This window comes from Megalobrama amblycephala, linkage group LG3 (genome assembly GCF_018812025.1).
Source record: "Megalobrama amblycephala isolate DHTTF-2021 linkage group LG3, ASM1881202v1, whole genome shotgun sequence".
NCBI classification, from domain to species: domain Eukaryota; kingdom Metazoa; phylum Chordata; class Actinopteri; order Cypriniformes; family Xenocyprididae; genus Megalobrama; species Megalobrama amblycephala.
Window position 1 is genome coordinate 2,234,157 of NC_063046.1, and position 25,884 is coordinate 2,260,040.

At 39.4% G+C, this 25,884-nt stretch overlaps 1 protein-coding gene across 1 annotated transcript in view; it reads left to right on the forward strand.

The window, feature by feature from the left end:
* The window catches only part of wnt9a (wingless-type MMTV integration site family, member 9A), a 171,758-nt gene extending 148,348 nt beyond the window's left edge, over window positions 1-23,410 (forward strand). The window contains exon 4 of the mRNA XM_048183481.1: window positions 20,488-23,410. Coding sequence (XP_048039438.1) covers window positions 20,488-20,976 — 489 coding nt within the window. The 3' untranslated portion in view covers window positions 20,977-23,410. The remainder of the gene's footprint in view (window positions 1-20,487) is intronic.
* Window positions 23,411-25,884: the final 2,474 nt, after the last annotated feature.

A 25,884-nucleotide genomic window follows, 5' to 3' on the forward strand; every position in this document is an offset into this window, starting at 1 on the left:
TGGGTCCGGGAACATTGGATACACACTGCATCCCGGAGAGATGAGAGACATGTTTTTAGCCAAGTATGTTAAATCATTTCGTGAGTAATATCTTGTGATCAACGCAATATATTATATTGATTTTGGATTCATTTTAATCTTGAGAATCTGCTTTAAATATTGATGTGCGATTTTTATGATCTGTGCATTTTTCATGAAGTTATGAGCATGTGAAATATACATACTTGTATTCAGTTAGCTGCTGTGCTATTTTTGTTGTAAACGCATATTTCTCAGACTCATTAGAGGGTGAAAACAACGCAACAGAAGCATGTTGGAGGCTTGATATGAAAGTTTAAAGTCTTTGGTTTTGTATGCAAAAAGAATTTTTGTGCTACCTATATGGATTCAATTTTTATTGGCTTTTAAAGAGAGACACGCAAATGGGAGTTTTATTTTATAAGGCGCGCTAGTCTGACAGGAGGATGGCTGGACCGATCGCGTGCCTGTCAGTCGAAACGGGGCTTCCCATTGTTAAAAATCAGCGTTTAGGTCAGTATGTTTACATTTCTAAGCTTTTTGATTGGTTCTATACAACGTGTAACACCATATTTGTAGAGCAGAGATAATGACGTTTCAGGGGATACTGGGAAATGCTCATAAGTGACGAGAGGAGTTGAGAAGTTCATTTCCAGCGAATTTAGTAAAACCATGTCAAATTTAATAGCCATTTAAATACCTTTACTCAATTATCTGGACTACGAAACTTTGGGAGATTATTTTTGAAAGTCTGTTCTTTGAAATTAGCTTAAAAAAAAAAATCGATTTTTTTCATTGTTTTTCCACATTATCGGCCCATATCTTAAAATAGAACGTTGCGACTTCCGACTCATTTCGCCAGATCGGGTCACATATAGAGCAAGTTTGATCAAAAGTTCAGAGTGAGATTACGTCTGTTAGGGGAGGAGCCACTCAAACGGCCCCTCGGCCCCATCCAATTCTTTAAAATTTTTGCTAGCAGTTCCATTTTACCTATTGTTCATAATTGACCAGCACAAATAGACATTATAACAATTAGTAAATTTGATAAAAGACAGATAAATTAATCCAAATAAAATAAATTGTTTTATATATTTAAAAAAAAAAAATGTACCAAAAATAAAAAGAAAATTGTCCCAACGAGCCAAATGAACAGCAGTGATCAATATACATACTGTACACATACAGTAGGATTGCAGAACTGGCCCTGAATGTGTGTGTGTGTGTGTGTGTGTGTGTGTGTGTGTGTGTGTGTGTGTGTGTGTGTGTGCGTGTGTACACGTTTATTTTACATTTTGGGACCAAATGTACCCACAAAGTTAGTAAAACCTGAAATACTACAAACCCGATTCCAAAAAAGTTGGGACACTGTACAAATTGTGAATAAAAAAGAAATGCAATAATGTCATGCCAAATATTGGCTCATTTTGGATTTCATGAGAGCTACACATTCCAAAAAAGTTGGGACAGGTAGCAATAAGAGGCCGGAAAAGTTAAATGTACATATAAGGAACAACTGTAGGACCAATTTGCAACTTATTATGTCAATTGGCAACATGATTGGGTATAAAAAGAGCCTCTCAGAGTGGCAGTGTCTCTCAGAAGTCAAGATGGGCAGAGGATCACCAGTTCCCCCAATGCTGCGGCGAAAAATAGTGGAGCAATATCAGAAAGGAGTTTCTCAGAGAAAAATTGCAAAGAGTTTGAAGTTATCATCATCTACAGTGCATAATATCATCCAAAGATTCAGAGAATCTGCAACAATCTCTGTGCGTAAGGGTCAAGGCCGGAAAACCATACTGGATGCCCTTAGACGGCACTGCATCACATACAGGAATGCTACTGTAATGGAAATCACAACATGGGCTCAGGAATAGTTCCAGAAAACATTGTTGGTGAACACAATCCACCGTGCCATTCGCCGTTTCCGGCTAAAACTCTATAGGATAAAAAAGAAGCCATATCTAAACATGATCCAGAAGTGCAGGTGTTTTCTCTGGGCCAAGGCTCATTTAAAATGAACTGTGGCAAAGTGGAAAACTGTTCTGTCGTCAGACGAATCAAAATTTGAAGTTCGTTTTGGAAAACTGGGACGCCATGTCATCTGGACTAAAGAGGACAAGGACAACCCAAGTTGTTATCAGCACTCAGTTCAGAAGCCTGCATCTCTGATGGTATGGGGTTGCATGAGTGCGTGTGGCATGGGCAGCTTACACATCTGGAAAGGCACCATCAATGCTGAAAGGTATATTGAAGTTCTAGAACAACATATGCTCCCATCCAGACGTTGTCTCTTTCAGGGAAGACTTTGCATTTTCCAACATGACAATGCCAGACCACACACTGCATCAATTACAACATCATGGCTGCGTAGAAGAAGGATCCAGGTACTAAAATGGCCAGACTGCAGTCCAGATCTTTCACCCATAGAAAACATTTGGCGCATCATAAAGAGGAAGATGCGACAAAGAAGACCTAAGACAGTTGAGCAACTAGAAGCCTGTATTAGACAAGAATGGGACAACATTCCTATTCCTAAACTTGAGCAACTTGTCTCCTCAGTCCCCAGACGTTTACAGACTGTTATAAAAAGAAGAGGGGATGCCACACAGTGGTAAACATGGCCTTGTCCCTACTTTGAGATGTTGATGCCATGAAATTTAAAATCAACTTGTTTTTCCCTTAAAATGATACATTTTCCCAGTTTAAACAATTGATATGTCATCTATGTTGTATTCTGAATAAAATATTGAAATTTGAAACTTCCACATCATTGCATTCTGTTTTTATTCACAATTTGTACAGTGTCCCAACTTTTTTGGAATCGGGTTTGTACATTGCATTTTGAAAATTCAAAAATGCTGAAAGTTTTATGTGATGGGTAGGTTTAGGGGTAGGGTTAGTGTAGGGGGATAGAATATACAGTTTGTACAGTATAAAAACCATTATATCTATGGAGAGTGCCCATATAGCTAAACCAAGTGTGTGTGCGTGAGTACACATTTCAGCTTAATGGTGTTTTGTATTCTAAGTGTTTGTTGCATATTTTGATACCTTGATCAATAATAATTTAGCAGGAATTTTGCGGCGCGGGACAATATTTGATGAGAATGGTGAGACACTTGTGTGCAAGATGCAGGAGAAGAAAATGATTCACGGGACTCCTGCAAAATAGAGATATCTAAACATAAAATATCTAAAAACATTGTTGCACCAAAGCAACAAGAACAGCTAATGTAAAATAGAAAACAATTTACAGGCGCAATTCTCTTATTATAACACACAGCGTAGACATTATGAAAGATCCATTGTGCATAATATTGATTGTATTATAACAGAGCTTTGTGAGATCACGAACTGACATGTCAGCATTTTAGTGATTATAAAGGGAGCTCTCTTGCACTCTTCACGGAGTGCATCCATGTTGCCTAGTAACGAACGTGCTTGCAGCAGGATCACGTAATTAGCCCGGAAACAACAAATTCTAATTTCTGATTGGCTGGTAGTTGGCATTTAACTCTGTATAACTCAAGACAGCTATGAACTCGGCAGAGAAATTCCCTCCGTGGTGACATCCCACTCTTAATCTGTAGGGTTTAATATGGAGTTGGCCCACCCTTTGCAGCTATAACAGTTTCAAATCTTCTGGGAAGGCTTTCCACAAGGTTTAGAAGTGTGTTTATGGGAATTTTTGATCATTCTTCTAGAAGCGCATTTGTGAGGTCAGGCAGTGATGTTGGCGAGAAGGCCTGGTTCACAGTCTCCGCTCTAATTTATCCCAAAGGTGTTCTATCGGGTTGAGGTCAGGACTCTGTGCAGGCCAGTCAAGTTCCTCCACACCAAACTCGCTCATCCATGTCTTTATCTACCTTGCTTTGTGCACTGGTGCGCAGTCATGTTGGAACAGGAAGGGGCCATCCCCAAACTGTTTCCACAAATTTGGGAGTATGAAATTGTCCAAAATGTCTTGGTATGCTGAAACATTAAGAGTTCCTTTCACTGGAACTAAGGGGCCAAACCCAACCCCTGAAAAATAAACCCACACCATAATCCCCCTCCACCAAACTTTACACTTGGCACAATGCAGTAAGGCAAGTATTGTTCTCCTGGCAACTGCCAAACCCAGACTCGTCCATCGGATTGCCAGACAGAGAAGCGTGATTCCTCACTCCAGAGAGCACATCTCCACTGCACTAGAGTCCAGTGGCGGCGTGCTTTACACCACTGTATCTGACATATTGCATTGCACTTGGTGATGTAAGGGTTAGATGCAGCTGTTCAGCCATGGAAACCCATTCCATGAAGCTCTCTACGCAGTGTTCCTGAGCTAATCTGAAGGCCACGTGAAGTTTGGAGGCCTGTAGCTTTTGACTCTGCAGAAAGTTGGCGACTTCTGTGCACTGTGCACCTCAGCATGTGCTGACCCCATTCTGTGATTTCACGTGGCCTACCACTTCGTGGCTGAGTTGCTGTTGTTCCCAGTTGCTTCCGCTTTGTTACCATTAACAGTTGAAACCAGTGAAAACCAGTGAACACCAGTGAAATCCAAAAACCAGTGCAACACATCTCCTTTGCATAGAGTTGATCAGGTTGTTGATTGTCTTGTGGAATGTTGATCCACTCCTCTTCAATGGCTGTGTGAAGTTGCTGGATATTGGCAGGAACTGGAACACGCTGTCATATATGCCGATCCAGAGCATCCCAAACATGCTCAATGGGTGACATGTCTGGTGAGTATGCTGGCCATGCAAGAACTGGGATGTTTTCAGCTTCCTGGAATTGTGTATAGATCCTTGCAACATGGGGCCATGCATTATCATGCTGCAACATGAGGTGATGGTCGTGGATGAATGGCACAACAATGGGCTTCAGGATCTCGTCATGGTATCTCTGTGCATTCAAAATGCCATCAATAAAATGTACCTGTGTTCGTTGTCCATAACATATGCCTGCCCATATGCCACCATGGGCCACTCGATCCACAATGTTGACATCAGCAAACCGCTCACCCACACAACGCCATACACGCTGCCTGCCATCTGAACTGTACAGTGAAAACCAGGATTCATTCGTGAAGAGAACACCTCTCCAAAGTGCCAGACGCCATAGAATGTGAGCATTTGCCAACTCAAGTCGGTTACGATGATGAACTGCAGTCAGGTCGAGACTCCGTTGAGGACGACAAGCATGCAGATGAGCTTCCCTGAGATGGTTACTGACAGTTTGTGCAGAAATTCTTTGGTTATGCAAACCAATTGTTATGCACACCTCTGCAATAATCATGCTGTCATGCAGCATCTTGATATGCCACACCTGTGAGGTGAATGGATTATCTCGGCAAAGGAGAAGTGCTCCCTAACACAGATTTAGACAGATTTGTGAGCAATATTTGAGAGAAATTGTATAGCTATTGACACTGAAACATATTTTGCTGTAGATCTGCTTTAAAATATATATTGTGAAAGGCACTATACAAATAAATATGTCGGGACTTTTTTTCCTTTCATTTTGTAGGTATATGGCATCAGGAGAATCCATGCACTCCATGGCCTACAGTTATCGCCTTGGAGTGCAAATAGTCTCGATCTGCATTGAGGAGACATGCAGGGCAATTGAGAAGTGCATAATGCACCAATTTCTCCCAAAGCCACAGAGGACACCTGGAGAAATATAGAGAGAGGCTTCCAGGAAAAAATGGCAATTTCCAAATTGCATTGGTGCCCTCAATGGAAAGCATATTTCCATCACTGCCCCACCAAAATAGGTAGCCTCTTTTTTAATTGCAAAGGGACTTTTTCCATTGTCCTCCTTGCCCTTGTAGATGCACACTACAGATTTACTTGCATAACTGTATGAGAAAGCTATTGATGGTGGCACCTATAAAAATTCAGCTCTTGGCAAAGAGATGGAGAGCAACACCCTCCATGTGCCACCAGCAAAGTGTCTGGCCTGGTGCTGAAAACCTGGGGAAGGTTCCACATGTCTTTATAGCAGAGGTGGCCTTCCCACTCAAGTCGTATCTAATGAGACTTTTAGCTGGAAGAAACCTGTCAAGGCAGAAGGCAACATTCAACTAGCGTCTCTCAAGAGCTCGCATGACAGTGGAAAAGGCCTTTGGAATACTCGCTGCCCGATGGAGAATATTCAGCAGGAGTATACAAATGCTACCTGAAAAGGTTGACACTCTTATAGTTGCAGACTGTATCCTGCACAATCTTCTAACAAGGCCTTCTGATGCAGAGCAGTGGTTTTGGGAGCCTGGACCAACTCAGACCATAGAGCCACTCGAGGACCACTTGAGGACCATAGAGCCACTCGAGGTCACAACAGAGGTGGTCATGAGGCCTGTGCTGTACGACAGAAATTTATGCAATATTTTGTTTCAGAGGCAGGAGGATACAGGAAATATACATATACATCTTGTACATTATATTTACTATATGTTTATCCACTTAAAAATTTGTGTAAAGACTAATACTGAATACATGCATCCTATTATTAATATTAGTGGTAGTAGTATAATTATGTATATAAATATTTAAAAAGTTTGGTTCCAAAACTCAAAAAAATTGAGTTTCCGCTAAAATCAGTATTGTATCTGGTCAGTATTGAAAAGTCATGTATTAATTTTGCGCAAAATGCGATATCCGTTGTGTTATTCTGTCATGTTTTCTCCCTTTCTTTCCAAAACGTGACAAACGCCAGTCTCCTTTTTCTGCAGAACGCAATATATCCGCTCAACCAATCACAGCGCACCATTCCACCCACTGTAAACATTGAAGGCTTTTTTAAAAAAGCCGTTTTTAATACCAATGTACTCGGCAATTGTGTTTATTTAATTGTGCAGTGGCGACAGATACTCTTTAATCGGTAATGACCAATAATTTATAACATTAACAAGATGACCCGTTGAATTCATTTTGGGAGCGACGGCTGAATGTATTTTTAGTAAAATGCCTGTATATAAGATAAATATTGTCAACGTTTAGACTCTGTCATATATGTGAATCAACTTACTTTGTTGTGTATTTTCAAGTTGAAAAATAACTTTTCTATTGATGGATTAATTGCATTTTGAAAAAAAAAGTGTTATGGATTTATTGCATTTTGGGAAAAAAATAATACGTTTTTATTATAAACTTTTTAAAATCAAAATGTAGATTTGAATTTTTAATGTTTTTATAACCAAAACATGCTATGTGAAACATTGAAACAGAAAATAGTGGTTTTCATCTTGCCACTTTCTTGGTAAAGAAAACACCTTTTTACTTAAATTAATCAAAATGGGGTTATTGCGTTTTGGAACCAAACTCTTCATTTAATTATAATAGTACACATATAGGCCTATACATTTGTACATTGTATTATTTATTGCATTATGTATATTTATACTTTTTTATTAATGTACAGATCACTACATATGTAAATTTGTGTTATAATTAAATATATTAAAGCGATTTATATATATTACATATCTATTGAATTCATATCACCCTCACACACACACACACACACACACACATTATTAACTCATAGTGGCTCAAAGCACTATACATTCGCAATGAGGGAAAGTAATTTGCTTACCTCAATCAAATATTCGGCTAATAAGAATTAGCATTAACATTAGTCCTTCATCTTTCCTCGAAAAATAACGGATTAAACAGACATCCCCATGAAACTGACGATATTTTACCTAATGTTACAAACCTTGTTTGGTGCAGTATTTATTTTACAATTTACCATTAATAACAGGTTAAATGTTTATTTGATCATTTCTGTCAGAAAAAAAAAAAAAAAAAAAAAAAAACAGTTACGTGACAACCATCAGAATATAACAAGCAACTTACCTGAAACTTGGAGAACTCTTGCAATGTCCCTCCAGCGAGACCCCTTCTGATTAACATCTTTGTAAAATTTAGAGGACGGATCATAAATTTCACGTCTCTTCTCCACCTCAATGATAAGTCTCTCCTCATCCATTTTGCTGCTGTCGGAAGTACCGTTGGCACTTGCAGAACGTCATAATAAGAACGAGGGATCAGTTTACTGTCGGAGATTTGTCGCGTCACACCGCACCGCATCCAGTGTACACAGCATCAGTGATTATAATGGGTTCTATTGTCTTTTGACACGTCGCGCCGCTCTCGTCCGGTGTAGACACGGTGTTAGTCCCTGGCTGAGCACATGGGACAGAGGCCTCAGCACTATGCCCTACGCCTGTCAAGGCGGCTACATAATAGAGCCAGCAGCTTGACACGATATCGGGCACAGCTAACAGAACAACTCTCTATAGCGAGAGGAGGCCTAGCAATGCTCCAGTTTAAAGGATTAGCTTTACTCACCCTCAAGCCATCCTAGGTGTATATGACTTTCTTATTTCTGATGAACATAATCACAGAAATATTAATAAATATCCTGACGCATCCGAGCTTTATAATGGCAGTGATAGGGATCAATGAGTATGAGCAGAAAATAGTGCTTCCATCCACATCCATCCATCATAAATATGTGGGTTTTTTTTGTTTTTTTTTTCGGGGGGTTAATAAAGGTCTTCTGAATCGAAGCAATATGTTTGTGTAAAAAAATATCCATATTTAACAGGTTTTGAAGTAAAATATCTCATTAGCTTTTTCAGTCAAGTTTAAATATAAAACATCCGTGTTCATCCTAGATGCAGAAACAATGGAGCTGTAACCCACCAATTGCCAATAGCTAAAGCACATTTCTCTACACTGAATTTACACAAAATTTTAATCCCATGACACCTCATTAGACCATCACTACTTGTAACACCTGAAGCAGCCATGCTTCCTGGCAAAAAAAGATGCCGGGAGCAGACTCCCACTTTCTCTAAAAAACTACTTTTACAACAATTACACACAAAAAAGTGAAAGGCCTGACAATGCCCCCATCCCAAGAGTACTAACGAGGTTCACAGAGAACCTATCACCCAGGACCACTGCGAGCTCGAGCTCTAAGAATGGAGGCCTCAGCATGATGACTCTCTAAAGCGAGAGGAGTCCTAACTACGTTCCAAACTTAGGACAGCTTCCAAGGAGGAGCACAGGGAGCCTACAACAGCTCAGAGGAGCGGATTCCTCGAAGGACGACTCTCTGTAGTGAGAGGAGACCTTGCAATGCTCAAATTAAAGTCAGCAGCGAAAAGGACTCAAGAGAGCCTGACAATTTGGCACTACTGCCTAGTCGAGCTCTAAGGACAGAGGCCTAAGCATGATGACTCTCTAAAACGACAGGAGGCCTACTATGCCCAATGCTAAGAATAGCTATCAAGGAGGCGAACAGCTCACCTAACAACTTGATACTGCTGCCCAGGTGGAGCTCTGAGGAGTGGAGGCCTCTATTATGAGAGGACGTCTAACTCCTGTGTAAAGGCAGTAGCCCAGCAGGCTCACAGAGAGCCTAACAAATTGACACTACTGCCTGGCTGAGCTCTAAGGATGGAGGCCTCTGCATAATGACTCTCGAAAGCGAGAGGAGACCTACTATGCCCTACACTGGAGACACCTTCCCAAGGAGGCTCACAGAGAGCCTTAACAACTCAGAACTGCAATCTCATTGGAGCTCTAGGAAGTGGAGGCCTCAGAAGGATGATGCTCAAAGCGAAGGGAAGCCTAGCAACACCCCAGAAGCTGAAGAGGCTCAGAGAGATCTTAACAAAATGGCATCACTGCCTGGCCGAGCTCTAAGGATGGAGGCCTCAGCATGACGACTCTCTACATAGAGAAGAGGCCTAACTACGCCCTATGCTTAGGACAGCTTACCAAGGAGGCTTCGCAAAACCTAACAACCTGGACCCGCTATTCAGGTGGAGCTCAAAGGGAACGGAGGCTTCATAAGAGAAATTTGAGTATTTGAAATTATGAGTATTTGAGTTCTACTTTAGTATTGGCCTAGATAAAAGTTTACAGGAAATGTGTTCTAAGTTGCAAAAAATAATCATAAGTTTTATAATTATGACCTTTACCTTTTTTAATAATTTGCTCACACTTTGAATATCAGGTAGGCTATTGTTTAATTTAATTCAATAGCACTTTTCACAATTTTGCATGGTTGCAAACAGATATACATACATATAGAAAGTAGTTACATAAGTAAATATTTGTAATTATGACAAATAAAGAAAACAACATATAGTCAGTTTGAAATGGTGAAAGAAATTCATGAACCTGATCAGAAGTTTTATTACTTTTGTGTATTCCTAATGCACTTCAATGCACCTACTGTAATACACTTTTCCCATTAATGCTACTTCAATGGCCCTTATTTGCACTTTGAAATATGGACTGCAGCCCGTTGGGCTATCAAAATATTATGAATTATTAAAGGTGCTGTAGAACGTGTTTTCAAAAGATGTAATATAAGTCTAAGGTGTTCCCTGAATGTGTCTGTGAAGTTTCAGCTCAAAATACCCCATAGATTTTTTTTTATTCATTTTTTTAACTTCCTATTTTGGGGCATCATTAACCCTCAGGGGTCTGAGGATTTTTGGGACCCTGGAGAAGTTTTGACATGCCCTGACATTTGTGCTTTTTTTCAGTTGTTCATAAACATATTAATGGAAAAAGTGTCATTACACTGTATTCAGCACAAACTAGGCTACAATAATATGTGAGGAACATGTATGTACATGTTTGTGTTTTTGAAGGAATAACGTTTATGCGTGGTTATTGAAAAAACAAAAAACTTAAGTCACTGAAATAAAGCCAAAAAATATATATTAAATCTTTGTTCACAAGACTTCTGGGTATTTGAGGTTGTAGACTAGAGCTTTTGCTTCAAAATGAGGTAAAAATTATGCTGCCTGCTTGTTCATATAAAACAATAGAGAGATTTAAATTTTCTAAAACATCTTTGGTCAAGAAACACAGTATGCGTGGAGGCGTGAATCCTCATGTATAATGGGTGATTCTCACCTGAGAAGACAAAAGAATCGCATAATAATGACCTGAAATGACTTGCATATTAATGAGGCCTTTCAGTCAGGTAGGCTGTGAAAAAACCCTCTGTGATCATGATTCAAATCTCATCATGGTGTAAATCAAACATACAGAAAAAACAGCAATACTGTGAAATATTATTACAATTTAAAATAATGGTATTCTATTATATTCTTTAAAATATAATGTATTTCTGTGATGCAAAGTGTCTGAACAATTATGTTACCTCTATGGCATTTCATATAGGCTTTTAGCTTAAAAGCATGCACATTTGGAGAAATATTGATGGATTCTCATATGTTTGTCAATTTTCTATATAGAAGAGTAATATTTATTTCACACTTTATACTTTATACATTTATTTATACTCAACAATTCATACTTGCAGCCGGAGGGCGCTCTGTACACCTTTAGTCCACAAATGCCTGAGCACTAAAGAAGAATAGGCAATCCAGGAACTAACCGAACTAACAGAGGACAGAGATCGCTAACTATGGCTATTCAAAACACTTTTCAAGACAATAAATACACGATTGAGATGATGAATGCATGTGTTGACTGAATTTGCATCTGAATAGCGCTCTCTCCGTGGGTGTGGCCGCATTAGCGGATAATGAGCTGAATCACGGATTTCTGACATGGCTCTCTTTTCATACAGATTACATAAACACAGAATGTTTGTTTTCGATTTGACTTACACGATTTAAAACCTGACATTTCAACGTATTTTTAGCCACAAGTCTAATTTTTTTGTGATTAGTATTCACTAAGTTACAGTTCATTTTCTGAGAACTATCAGATTGGACTTCCTTCAGAGGGAGACAAGAGATCACGCATCATGTTAGTTTTCTTTAATTTACAAAAAGCACAACATTTTGTTTTTACTCTGAGTGTACACAAATAAAAGAAGATATTCCACAGATTAAAATGGTGTATAACTCTTAATTGTATGTGCAACATTAATGGAGTATTTTGAGTCTCTTTCACACTGGTAAGAAAAAACCGCGGTGGTATCGCCGGCGATACCCTCAGACCTCAGAGCGTTAAATATGCGCTGATTCAGGCTGCAGCCTTTAAATTCTCATGCTCCCCACCCCCAGAGCTCACGCTTGCCTTAAACAGCATAAACAAAGTTCACACAGCTAATATAACCTTCAAAATGGATCTTTACAAAGTGTTCGTCATGCAGCATGTCTAATCACGTAAGTACAGTATTTATTTGGATGTTTACATTTGATTCTGAATGAGTTTGATAGTATGCTACATGGCTAAAGCTAACATTACACGCTGTTGGAGAGATTTATAAAGAATGAAGTTGTGTTTATGAATTATACAGACTGCAAGTGTTTAAAAAATGAAAATAATGACAGTCCGTGAATACAGTAAGAAACGATGGTAACTTTAACCACATTTAACAGTACATTAGCAACATGCTAACGAAACATTTAAAAAGACAATTTACAAATATCACTAAAAATATCATGATATCATGGATCATGTCAGTTATTATTGCTCCATCTGCCATTTTTCGCTATTGTCCTTGCTTGCTTACCTAGTCTGATGATTCAGCTGTGCACATCCAGACGTTAATACTGGCTGCCCTTGTCTAATGCCTTGATCATGGGCTGGCATATGCAAATATTGGGGCATACATATTAATGATCCCGACTGTTACATAACAGTCGGTGTTATGTTGAGATTTGCCTGTTCTTCAGAGGTCTTTTAAACAAATGAGATTTATATAAGGAGGAGGAAACAATGGTGTTTGAGACTCACTGTATGTCATTTCCATGTACTGAACTCTTGTTATTTAACTATGCCAATGTAAATTCAATTTTTAATTCTAGGGCACCTTTAAATTATTAAACTGATTCTGAAAAAAAAAAAAAAAAAAAAAACACGCAGAAAGTTAAAATGTTAAATAAATCCAGAAACGTTTACTGCATGAAAAGTAAATCATTTTAATTTATGCGTCACATATAAATCCGCAGCTTAATGCAAGACCACCAAATCATTTAATTGCATTTTTTTTCAGGAGCAGTTGTGGTGCATTGAGAGTTGGTGCACGCAGAGACAATCAGCAGAGGAATGTTAAGGATGATTATATTTCATCCGCACACACGGAAACACAAGCAGTTCTGCACGTTCACTTTTTTCCACCAATGAACGGAACTGTCTGTGTTTTAGTGCGTGCACAAGAATAAAACTAATGTGCCGGTTTATGCAATTGCTTCATGTTGCATTAATGACAGATAATGTCAGGTAAAAGGGAAGCAAAACATTCTTGATATTTAATGTTGTGTCTACTTGTTTTATTTCTTCAGCAGCTTGAAGTTTAATGCACGTTTGTGTTGTATAGCAACAGGCCATTTCACGTTTATTTTCACGCACCACTTACTGTGTCTGTATTAATAATTTTGTCTGTGATTCACAGTCTTTTAATCCATATAATTTGTGCTGTCATTAATAATTGTCATTCATAATGTCTGCGCGCTTATAGCTGTACTTGTAACAGTATAGAGAGAACACAAAGTTACACCAGTTTAGCGTAGTCTATATATGTGTGGTGGCGCAACGTGTAAGCCGAGTGCTCTTGTGCGAAAGGCATATTCTAAAGCTGTAACTTTATTTATAAAGATTACTTTATTGTAGCCTATTTGATGCACACTATAATGATGCCATTAACACACTACAAGTTAACTTGGAATGCCATTGCAATGTGTTTTAAAATCACTAACATTTTGTTATCAGTATAATATTAATGTATTTTCAACACTCTTATAATGTAATTGAATTGCAATTCTAATGTCACCAAAATACATTTAAAGTTTATTCTGAGTGAATTCTGTATTTCAAAACTTATTTAAAGTGTACTTAAGTATACTTGGAATAGTTCCACTTTAGCACAAACAAGTATATTTAATACAACTTTAGTTGAACTTCAGCACTGCTTTTGGACAACTAAAATGCATTTAGTACAAAATTAGTTGTTCCAATTTAGCAGACTTTAAGTATACTAATTTATAGCTTGCTACAAGTACATTTAGTTATACTAAAGTACATACAAATAAATTGTGCTTAAGTATATTATTTTTATGCATTTTCGGGGAAAAATAATCCGTTTTTATAATAAACCTTTGAAAATCAAAATCTAGATTTGAATTTTTAATGTTTTTATAACCAAAAGATGCTATGTGAAAGTTTGAAACAGAAAATAGTGGTTCCCTTTCGTGGGAACTATCGACGCTGCGTGGTAACACATTGGGAACCTTCTGCGTGATGTCGTCACTGAAGCACTCATGTATCTAGCCAATCGCGTAGCGTAGGTGACGTCACGGACCAGAAAACTATAAAGCACACCCGGATGCAGAGCACGCTAGCTTCTGTGTCTTCAGCAAGCGCTCTATGTTATCTTGTGTGTCTTATTTGGTGTTGTTTGTCTCGCTATTATTGCCACAAACGTTATCTCTTCGTCTGAGGACAAGAGTTTTGCAGTTTCACCACACACATATATATATATATATATATATATATATATATATTGTGAAATAAGGCACGAGTCAAAATGGCGGAAGAAAAAGGCAGACATTTCAAGCAGTGTGTTCACCCATGCACACGCTATATTCCTGATGGGGACACCCCCAGACCTCACTGTACAGTAACATTGTGGGGCTGAAACAACAAGGCTATGCGGCGATGCCTCGGGTGGAAGAGACGCTTGCGGGCTATCTCTCCCCTGAGTCCGCATCGTCGCTGAAAACCCTGACGTTGCCCACCAAGCCACTAAAGACCACATCAAGCTTGGTGGGCAAGGCTTACGCGGCAGCAGGTCAGGCGGCGGCATGTTTGCACACCATGTCGCTTTTACAAGCATATCAAGCTGACCTGCTGGGGGAAGTGGAAAACAGCGGGGAGGCCACGTATGAGTGCATCCAGGAAATCAGGATGGCAACTGACCTGGCTCTCCGTGCCACCAAAGAGACGGCAAAAGAAATCGGCCGCTCTATGGCAGCATTGGTGGCTACGGAGAGGCACTTGTGGCTGAACCTCTCGGACATAAGGGAGCGTGACAAAGCCTCCCTTATGGACGCACCGCTGTCTCCTGCGGGCCTCTTCGGCGACGCTGTTACAACACTCGTCGAGAGGTTCCAGGAGGCTAAGAAACAGTCTGCGGCGTTCCAGAGGTTCATCCCCCGCAAACCTAGAAACCCTCCCCCCGAGGCTGTTGAGCGGGAGCAGCCTTGGCCATCGACGAGCTCCTCAGCGCACCACAGAGCGCAACAAAAGATCAGCGTGGCCGCTCGTGCTCCCCCGCAGAGAGCATGGGGATCGGGTCGGCCCGCTCAGCCGAAGCCTTCTAGGGGCAGAACGGACCTGCGCGCCGTTGTCCTGGCCCGGAAGGCTTCGAAGCGGTCCTGATGTCTGTGGGTCAGGAACCGATGAGGGCGGCCCCCTCCGAAGGGAGCCGGCGAAAAATATATCTAATAGCTGCTCCCCTTCGGCGCCCTCAGGGGATCGTTATGCCAACCCTTGGGTGGCAGGGCGTCAGGGCGCAGCGGTCTCCGCCGACCCTCCGAGGATTCGGCCGGCCACTTGATTCGATTGTCCTCTGCCAGTGCGCCGCTTCAGAATGTCGAATCGAGTGCTCAAGAAACACCAGAGGCCAGTCTCAAGAGACTGGTTCCCTTAGTAGATTTTCTGGTAGAATGGAAACTTCTCCCGAATATATCGAAATGGGTGCTGCTCACTATAAAAGAGGGTTACAAGATTCAATTCGGGTCTCGTCCGCCCAGATTCAACGGGGCTCTTCCCACAGTGGTAACCCCCGAGCAGTCTCTGGTTATGGAACAAGAAGTTATGACACTTTTGCGAAAAGGAGCTATAGAAAGGGTCCCTCCTTCCAGCAATCAGTCAGGATTTTACAGCCGTTATTTCATTGTTCCAAAGAAGGATGGAGGTCTACGACCTATTATAGATTTACGTGTGCTAAATCGCTCAATACAAAAGCTCAAGTTCAAGATGCTGACACTCAAACAGATTATACCACAGATCAGATCAGAGTACTGGTTTGTGGCAATAGACCTGAAAGATGCGTACTTTCATGTGTCCATCCATCCTTCTCACAGGAAGTTCCTCAGGTTTGCTTTCGGGGGCGAAGCTTACCAGTACAGGGTTCTTCCGTTTGGCCTATCATTATCACCCCACACATTCACGAAATAATAATAATAATAATAATATACTGAATTATATCGACGATTGGTTGATTCTAGCTCAGTCAGAGCAACTAGCAGTTCAACATCGAGATGTTGTTCTGTCCCATATGAAGAGGTTTGGGCTGAGGCTCAATGCCAAAAGAGTGTGCTAGTTCCAGCTCAATCAACCAATTATCTGGGTGTAGTGTGGGACTCCACCACGATGTGGGCACATTTGTCTCCCGCTCGGGTGAGTGCCATTCTTATGGCTATGAAAGGGGTGAAGTTAGGCCAGTCACTCACTGTAAAACAGTTCCAGAAACTGCTGGGTCTGATGGCAGCTGCGTCCAACGTAATACCTTTTGGCCTTCTGCACATGAGACCCCTACAGTGGTGGCTCAGGACCAGGGGGTTCTCCCCGAGGGGAAATCCCTTCCGCATGATCAAAGTTTCAAAACGATGTCTTCGTTCTCTGACCATGTGGAAAGCGTGGTCTCTGCGGTCTCGCCGACTATATTACTTGGCCCGTCAGATCCTCCTGTGGTCTCAAGGGAAGCTGCTTTTGCTGAGGGCAGCTTACATCCCGGGACATCAAAACGTGGGAGCAGATGCCCTGTCGAGGCAGGGGCCAAGACCCGGAGAGTGGAGACTCCACCCAGAAGTGGTGGATCTCCTATGGAAAAATTTTGGTCGAGCAGAAGTCGACCTGTTTGCTTCGGGAGAGTCAACACAGTGTCCGCTCTGGTACTCCCCAAACACATCCAGAACCTCTGGGTCTGGATGCTATGGTACAGACGTGGCCGAGGCTGCGCCTGTACGCATTTCCCCCGATCGCCCTGCTCCCGGGAGTTCTGGAAAAAGTACGCCGAGAAGGGGCCAACCTAATACTGGTAGCCCCATTCTGTCCAACCAGGATATGGTTTTCAGACCTAGTGTCATTACTCAACGGCTCCCCAATGGAGCTTCCTCTCAGACAGGACCTCCTGTCTCAAACGGGCAGCACGATTATACATCCCCGCCCAGAACGACTGAAACTATGGGCTTGGCCTCTGAGGGGGCCAGGCTCGTAGATGCTGGTCTCCCAACCGAGGTTGTGGAGACCATCCTTAATTCCAGAGCTCCTGCCACAAGGAAGTTGTATGCCTACAAATGGAATTTGATTTCCACCTGGTGTAGACATAATAATACGGACCCTGTCCTTTCTTCTATTAGCTGTGTACTAAAATTCCTCCAGGAAAAATTCTCGGAGGGCCTATCTCACTCAACCTTGAAGGTTTACGTTGCAGCAATATCTCGGGAATATCTCGGTAGGTCGAGACCCCCTCGTCACACGCTTCCTCCGTGGCACAATGAGGTTGAGGCCTCCAGTGCGCACAAGGGTTCCGGCCTGGGACTTGGCTGTGGTCTTACAGGGGTTAGCTGAGGCTTCCTTTGAACCACTAGAGGAGGTTCCTGAGAGGTTCCTCACTCTTAAAACGATTCTTTTATTAGCTATCACTTCTCTGAAGCGGATAGGAGACTTACAAGCACTTTCTGTTGCTCCTTCTTTTCTTGAATTTGCTCCAGGAATGGTGAAAGCATTCCTGTATCCTAGACCGGGTTATGTCCCAAAGGTCCCTACCAATGTCCCAGGCCCCATTGTGCTTCAGGCCTTCTATCCTCCTCCATTTGAATCTGCGGATCAGGAAAAATTGAATCTGCTGTGCCCGGTAAGGGCTTTGGATGCTTATGTCCACAGAGCTGCCCTGTGGCGTAAGTCAGATCAATTGTTTGTCTGTTATGGGTCCCCTAAAAAAGGGGGCCCAGCATCGAAGCAGAGAATGAGCAAGTGGGTGGTCGAGGCCATCTCACTTGCCTATGAAGTGGCCGGACAGCCTTCTCCTTTGAATGTTCGCGCCCATTTGACTAGGGGTATGGCGGCATCAAAAGCTTTGATGTCAGGAGTTTCCATGGGTGATATATGTGATGCAGCTGGATGGTCATGCCAGCACACATTTATTAAGTATTATAACCTTGATATCGGCTCCACTCCGGGGTCCTCCATTCTGTCAAGATAACTTTGACAAGTGTTTGAGCTACGGCTCAGTTGGGATTGCGTTCCCAATGCGTTACCACACAGCGTTGATAGTTCCCACGAAAGGGAACGTCTCAGGTTACAGATGTAACCCTGGTTCCCTGAGTAGGGAACGAGACACTGCGTCTCTTGCCGTACCCCTGCACACTTGCGAGTGCTTGCTTCAGACTTATTTAGAAGCTAGCGTGCTCTGCATCCGGGTGTGCTTTATAGTTTCCTGGTCCGTGACGTCACCCGTCTCTGACGTCTCGCTACGCGATTGGCTAGATACATGAGTGCTTCAGTGACGACATCACGCAGAAGGTTCCCAATGCGTTACCACGCAGCGTCTCGTTCCCTACTCAGGGAACCAGGGTTACATCTGTAACCTGAGACGTTTTCACCTTGCCACTTTCTTGGTAAAGAAAACACATTTTTACTAAAATTAATCAAAATGGATTTATTGCGTTTTGGAACCAAACTCTTCATTTGATGAATGTATAGTATGTGCGGAGAGCATTCACTCAATATTGTTATCTCATTTTTGACAGATGTGGCTTTTGCATCAGAACACTTGGAACGTTAAATAACAACAATAATGAGGATATTTGAAAAACATAACATTCTATGTTTCAAAACTCACTATTATTTTAAAACTGGCTAACTTTAAAAAAAAAAAAAAAAAAAAAAAAAATATATATATATATATATATATATATATATATATATATATATATATATATATTAAAACCAGTGTCATATGTGTGCACAAATACACACACACACAAGCACACACACCCTCGAATGCAATCATACACACATATCCCTGTCCTCATATATGACCTAATAAATAAATATATATATATATATTATATTATATATATACACTGCATATCAGTGATGCGTTAAAAACATCAAGAAACCTCCACTTTGCATATTTTGATTGAAATTAAAGTTACAACGGCTGGTCAAACTTTGTTTTAAAAATTGTATCCTTGTATAACTGACATATTTTAAAGCACAGCTTTTTCATGACAGCTGATGATGCTTTTAATAAAGCCATAATTTTAGCAATTATGTAAGAATGAGGATAATACCTACTCCTCAGTGGCCTGTAATATAACCCTTTAACACGTACGATCACACCGGTGTGATCAGTCTTGGCTGGCCCCAGGAGCGTACGATCACACCGGTGTGATTAGAACGTTCAGTGCATTATGTGATCAACTGCCAAATTCAAATGTGCGTGCGCGCTTTAACTGGCGCTAAAACAGAGACGGACGCGCGCAGCGCTTTTCATATATCACATATATGCAGTGTTTTCAACCAAATAATGTTCATTTCAGGTTTCAGACATTTAAATACACATGAGTACTAACAAAACAATATATTTAGAGTTTGTAAAATACACGATGTCTATAGAAGCGGAAATAACAACCCTTTCCATTATAATTTGACAACACGTTTAATTCATATCAGATACACATTGTGAAAGTAACTTAAAAGCTTACTCTATTCTTCCCCAGTTCACCGGCACACTTACTTACATGTATTTCGGGAGAAGTGGATAAATTCATGGGTTGTAAATCCAACAGATCCGATTCTCTGCGCGGTGCAAACTAACATGGCGGCGCCCATCGCTCATATGGCTCAACTAACGCAATCGTTATAAAGGTGTTTAAACAGCAAAACACATTCACTTGCACATATTTGGCAATCGGAATATTAGATATTTCATGCTATAGTTAACAAATTTGTGAATATTTTGAATAAAAAAGGAAAAATTAAATGAAAGCACATCATCAGTCATACAGCGCTGCGGTGTGTCACGTAACAAGCAATGACGCGTCACCATGGAAACCATAAAGTGAACGTTCTAAATAACGGTCGCCTTAAAAAACTCACGCTGGGGGGTCAGCCAGAATATTTGAAACTTACGTGCGAAAGGGTTAATATAAAGGGTTAAAACAATACAATTTTGTGGGAACATCAAAGTTATTGCCTCAGTGTGCTTTTGAAATGCTTGTTTTGTAAATAACATTTACAACCTAACCCTAACTGACCTTTACAGATTTTTCAATATGAGGGGCAACATCAGGGTTTGGTAAACACTGCACTTACTGTGTCTTTCATGTATCGCAGCTGAGCTCTGTACTGTGTCTGCTGAGATAATTGGAGACATTAATGTTGATATTTGGTCAAATTTTCAACTGTAATTTCTTTGGTGTGTGTCATCCTCACTACTTTTAAAATTTGTTCCACACAGGTGATCAAGGCAGGGGTGGAGACCACCTGTAAGTGTCATGGAGTTTCGGGTTCGTGTACCGTGCAAACATGCTGGAGGCAGCTGGCACCCTTTCATGAAATTGGCAAGCAGCTCAAACAGCGTTACGAGACTTCAGTCAAAGTGGCCAGCTCCACCAATGAGGCAACTGGAGAGGGAGAGATCTCTCAGACCCGATCACAGGGGCAACAGCCCCCTCCAGGCCCTCGTCCGGACCTCATTCCCCGCACCCCTGATCTTCTACACATTGAGGACTCACCAAGTTTTTGCAGGCCTAGCAAGTATTCAGCAGGCACCTTGGCCCGCAAATGCTACAAGGATAAGAACTGCGAGGCCATCTGCTGTGGCAGGGGGCACAACACTCAGAGCCGAGTGGTGACGAGACCGTGCCAGTGCCAGGTGCGCTGGTGCTGCTATGTTGAATGCAAACAGTGCACACAAAGAGAAGAGGTTTACACCTGTAAGGGGTAAAACGCATCACAACCAGGCAGAATATTTTTCACCAGTCTGGGAACAGTGAAGAGATATTAATGAGTGGAAGCCAAAAAAGAGAGGAGAAGTGACAAGTTTAGGTGGATTCCCTTTTCCTGGTTTGGGGAAAGCTCTCAAAGGCATCAAACTAGTTAAGAAAGATGAAAGCACTTTTTGAGAGGTTTTGCAGGGCGTTTTTTTTTTTCTTTTTTTTTTCTGTTTTCCATGTGGAGCAGTGTCAAAGCTGTGTAAAATACCAAGCCTAAGGGAATGGTCTACAGTTTTGAGCGACACTTTGGAACTAAATTAAACATTTCACAGAACAATTGTTTATCCAATGTTTTGACAGTCTCTGAATAATAGCTTGAAACATCTCAAGCCATATGTGTAAGAGTATTGTGTTTCTATGTGATTGAAATTACATTTCCATCTTAATTTGGAGATGTAATTTGCAAAGAGAAAATGGTGTCAGATTTATTCTACATGCACATGTATTCTACATCCACACAAGAGTGTGTATGCATATGTACATAGATAAAATTACATTATAATTATATTATATACACCACTTATCTGAGTATGTTAAATAACCACTAACCACACACATGTTTTATTGTTTGTGTGCTTGCATTCACTTTGTATTGTAATTCTCTTTGACAAGGCCCTTAGGAAAGCAATACTTTTGATTTGTGTTTTTCTGTGGATATAATTTGTGGAACACCACAAGGAATAGTTCTTGCAAGGAATGAAAATTATTTGCTTTATCCAGTCTATTTTTAAGATTTAACTCTGCCTTAAATGAACTCTACAAATGACTGTTCAGGGAACATGTGAAACCACTATGCACAATTTGATGGTAAAGAAATCATGGAGATTTCACAGTGAGCATTAGTCTCCATGATTTAGGCTTCCGCTTGACGACACATCTGTCCATCCTCATTAAAAAGCTGCTGATTCAATGCTGTAATCATTGCAGCAGTGCTTTTCAGGACAATGCTAGTTAAATATGAAATATGACATGGTTCATGGTCACTTAATGCTCTGTCAGTTTCACAGACAGCTGGAGGGAGCAAATAAGAGATGACAGCAAATGTGGGCCACTGATCTGCAATGGAAATTTCCCCCTTTCTGTGTTGTATTTTAAGGGGGAAATAATTAACCTCAGAGTTAATACATTTTCCAGCAGATATTGATGTTGGAAAATTATGGTGGACAGTTTTTAGTTTCAAATGCCCATCAATCAATCAGTAGTTCTTCTAAACTTACTGTTTCATTGAATCTATTCACAATTGTTAAGAGGCTGAACATGACATTTTTTGACTATGTGGACATAGAAGTTCATATATCTATATTGTAAAATAGAACATTGAAATACCATATTTTTGAAAATTATTTAACATAACAGCTGGCATGGAGAATACCGCTGTTTAAGCAAATGACAAGATCTAAGTTTCTGATCAGACTTTTAATAATTTAAAACACTGTCAATTTAGTGGCAGCATAAACTTTTACAATGTATGACTTTGTATTCGGATCACCAAACTCTGTTGAGGTCCACGTAATGTAAATAAATGATATAGAAATGAAGATATGACAAAATATATAAATGAATTATATATGCTCTTTTATTATTATTATTATTTTTTAGTTTAGTGTGAATGAACTACTGAGTGAGAGACCGACAAAAAGAAAAATGGCACCCTTCACGCACTGAAGCATGGAAGCTCTTTTATTTATTATTATTTTTTTTTATTTTTTTTTTAAGTTGTAAATAGCTATGGTTATGATCCTGTGGCATACAGACAAAAGTGAGGCACATGCATACCGCTTACAGGTATTTGAACAGAAGTTTCCAAAATATTGATGTTTAGATCTGTCTTGATGTTTTAAGTCCACCCCCCCACCCCCCCCCCCCCCCCCGCCCAATTTTTATGAAGTGCCAAGTTCAGTGCTTTGTAAATAAATGTTATGCTGTTATGAAATTATCCTCAGTAAGCACATATATGTCGCTATGACCTCTGTGAAAGTATGTGTCACCTGAATAGCACTGTATTTTATTTTAAATATCTTATTTGTGTCAAATCTTTAAATGGAGCAAATTTACTTTTTGTTAATTTTTTATCAAATGTTGCGAAAACATCTGGTGGATGATTCAACACGGCATGTTTTGGTGTTGCATTGAAGATAAGCAAATGCTCAACTAAAATTACATCCACATAGAAATGTAAAAGTCAAACATGACAGCACTACACAAAATCGTTGTATTAAAATTTTGCCTTGTATTCCAGTAAAATCATCGAGATTAACTTGTGCAAATTTGCATAAGACATTAAGCCTTTTGCCTCAAAAATAAAATGTTTATATATATATATATATATATATATAGAGAGAGAGAGAGAGAGAGAGAGAGAGAGCGAGAGAGAGAGAGAGATACAGATATAGATACAGATACAGATATATAGATACAGTTGCAAGAAAAAGTATGTGAACCACTTGCAGAATCTGTGAAAATGTGCAAAATTTTAACAAAATAAGAGAGATCATACAAAATGCATGTTATTTTTTATTTAATACTGTCCTGAGTAAGATATTTTACATAAAAGATGTTTACATATTATCCATAAGACAAAAATAGCTGAATTTATTAAAATGACCCAGTTCAAAAGTTTTATCTGCAAGTGGTTCACATACTTTTTCTTGCAAATGTATATAGAGAGATAATGCCTTTGAAAGAAAAAAACCCTCAAAAAATGCTGATATTTCATACTGATAATAATAAAAAGGATTCAATGAATATTTTGATGCAAATTTTAAATACAAAAACAAGGGGTGTATGACTACATAGGAAATAATTCCGTCTGAGAAGGGATTCATTTTTTGTTACATTTTACTTAAAGCCTTTGTGTATAATGCTTTATAAAAGCCTTTATGTTAAGCCTTTAAAGTATAATGCATTAAAACACATGACAAACAAGCAATTTCAGGCTTTAAGTAAAGTGTTCATCATATAGTTGCATTTTTGGCATGCTGCATGTTCTGCCTTTTTTTTTCTTTTTCTTTTTTTTTCTTTCTTTCTTTCTTTCTTTCTTTCTTTTTGGTTATCGTCTTGCTTCCTTAATCTTACTTTCCAATGCAATTTGTATAAAATGTATTTGGTTGTGGAAAAAGGACACAGAGACAATATATTTTGAAACGTTTTAAGAGCATGTGTTATTTGTACATTTTGTAAAGCTCAAGATGATTTTCTAGATATATATTTTCTGTCTTGCATTTGGCCTGTAATTGGGTATAGGCCAAATGCCTCTGATTCCAAATGCCCCCCCCCCCCCCCCTCCCCCCCTCCTTAAAAGAAATCATTTCCCCCAAAGATAAAGACCAATACAAACCCTCTAAAATTAAATTCTGCTCTTATTTCTGAAATGCAACTGTACTTATTTTATTATAAGGAATGTATACCAAAGAGTAAGAATATTTAGTAACCAACACTAAACTTCAACACCACAAGTAACCCTATGGTCCAGTTAGCTGTAACAATCTCATTATTTGTAGCATAAAGGCTAATAAACATAACTTTAAGAAACAGCAAGTGAGTCCATTGTTTAGATTTACATTCATTGAGAATGGATTGCAGACACTTAGCATTTGGCAAATGCACAGTCATTTTTTTTCTTTATTATTTTCCAATAGCTTGGTCACTATTCTGATTTTTATCAGGGTTTGTGCAATGCTCCAACTATTAAAATGCATTATTTTTCTTTTAAGGGCAGAGTTTTTGTCAGTAGTTTGTCTTTGTCCACTTTTTCTTGTCTAATGGGAAACTATTTTCCACTAAATTATTTTCCTCTACCTCATGTGTATAGCTTGTAGGTATAAACTGATCATGAATGACTGGTAAGAATGTATTTAAGTTATTTAACATCTTTGTATAACAAAGGCAAGAAAATCTGAAAATAATAAAAGAGTTTTTAAAGAATGTTGAGATTCTATGTTTCTGATTTTAACTTTAGATGTGGGAATTTCATTTATCTGAATATTTTTGATCAGAAATTACTCATTCATCTTGATGAAATTATCTTCATAACAAAGAAAGGAGTCCAAATGTATTAAAAAAAATTGTGAGAGAGAGATTTAACACACCTTTATTAACTACACAACATCAGGTATAAAAACCATCAAAAACAAAAACATTTTTACAACACATTTTAAAAATTCACATATTCAAATTCTTCAACAAAATGCAACGTTGTCATTTTCAATCTAGCACATTTTTTCTACATTCCAAACTTCTTCAAACTTTTCCAATTTCTTCATATGAGAGTAGAAAATAAAATCATGTTTTATTCTTGATATTTTATTTTTGCCATTATGAGACCCTTAAACAATAATTCAACATTTTTACTAGTGCCATAAGCAGTTTTATATTTCGTACTTATAAACTGCCATTTTGACTTGACCTAAGAAAAAAATTAACAACAGTCCTTTCTCTTTTTTTTTTCCTTTACAATATTTAAAACCAAAAATAAACACAATAATTGTAAACATTTTATTAACATTAGTAAATAAAGCCTCAAAAAAAAAAAACAAGCAAAGGTCTTAATCTCTCACAGTGTATAAAACAATGAAATATGGTTTCTCTTGCACCACAAAAAGGACATTTTCTTGCACATTTGGATTCAACACTGAGATAAAAGCATTTATAGCAACAATCCCATGTAAAACACGACATTGAAGATCGCTCATTGTTGATTTAATTTCAAGTCTCTGTGCAAGTGCATCAGCATTGTCCAACGCAATACCAGCCACTTCTAAAAAGTCTTTTATTTTAACAACTTTGGCTTTGTTAAAGTTTGCATCAACCATAAAGTTGTATCTCTACATAAATCCAGGCGAGCACCATTAATCAAAGGT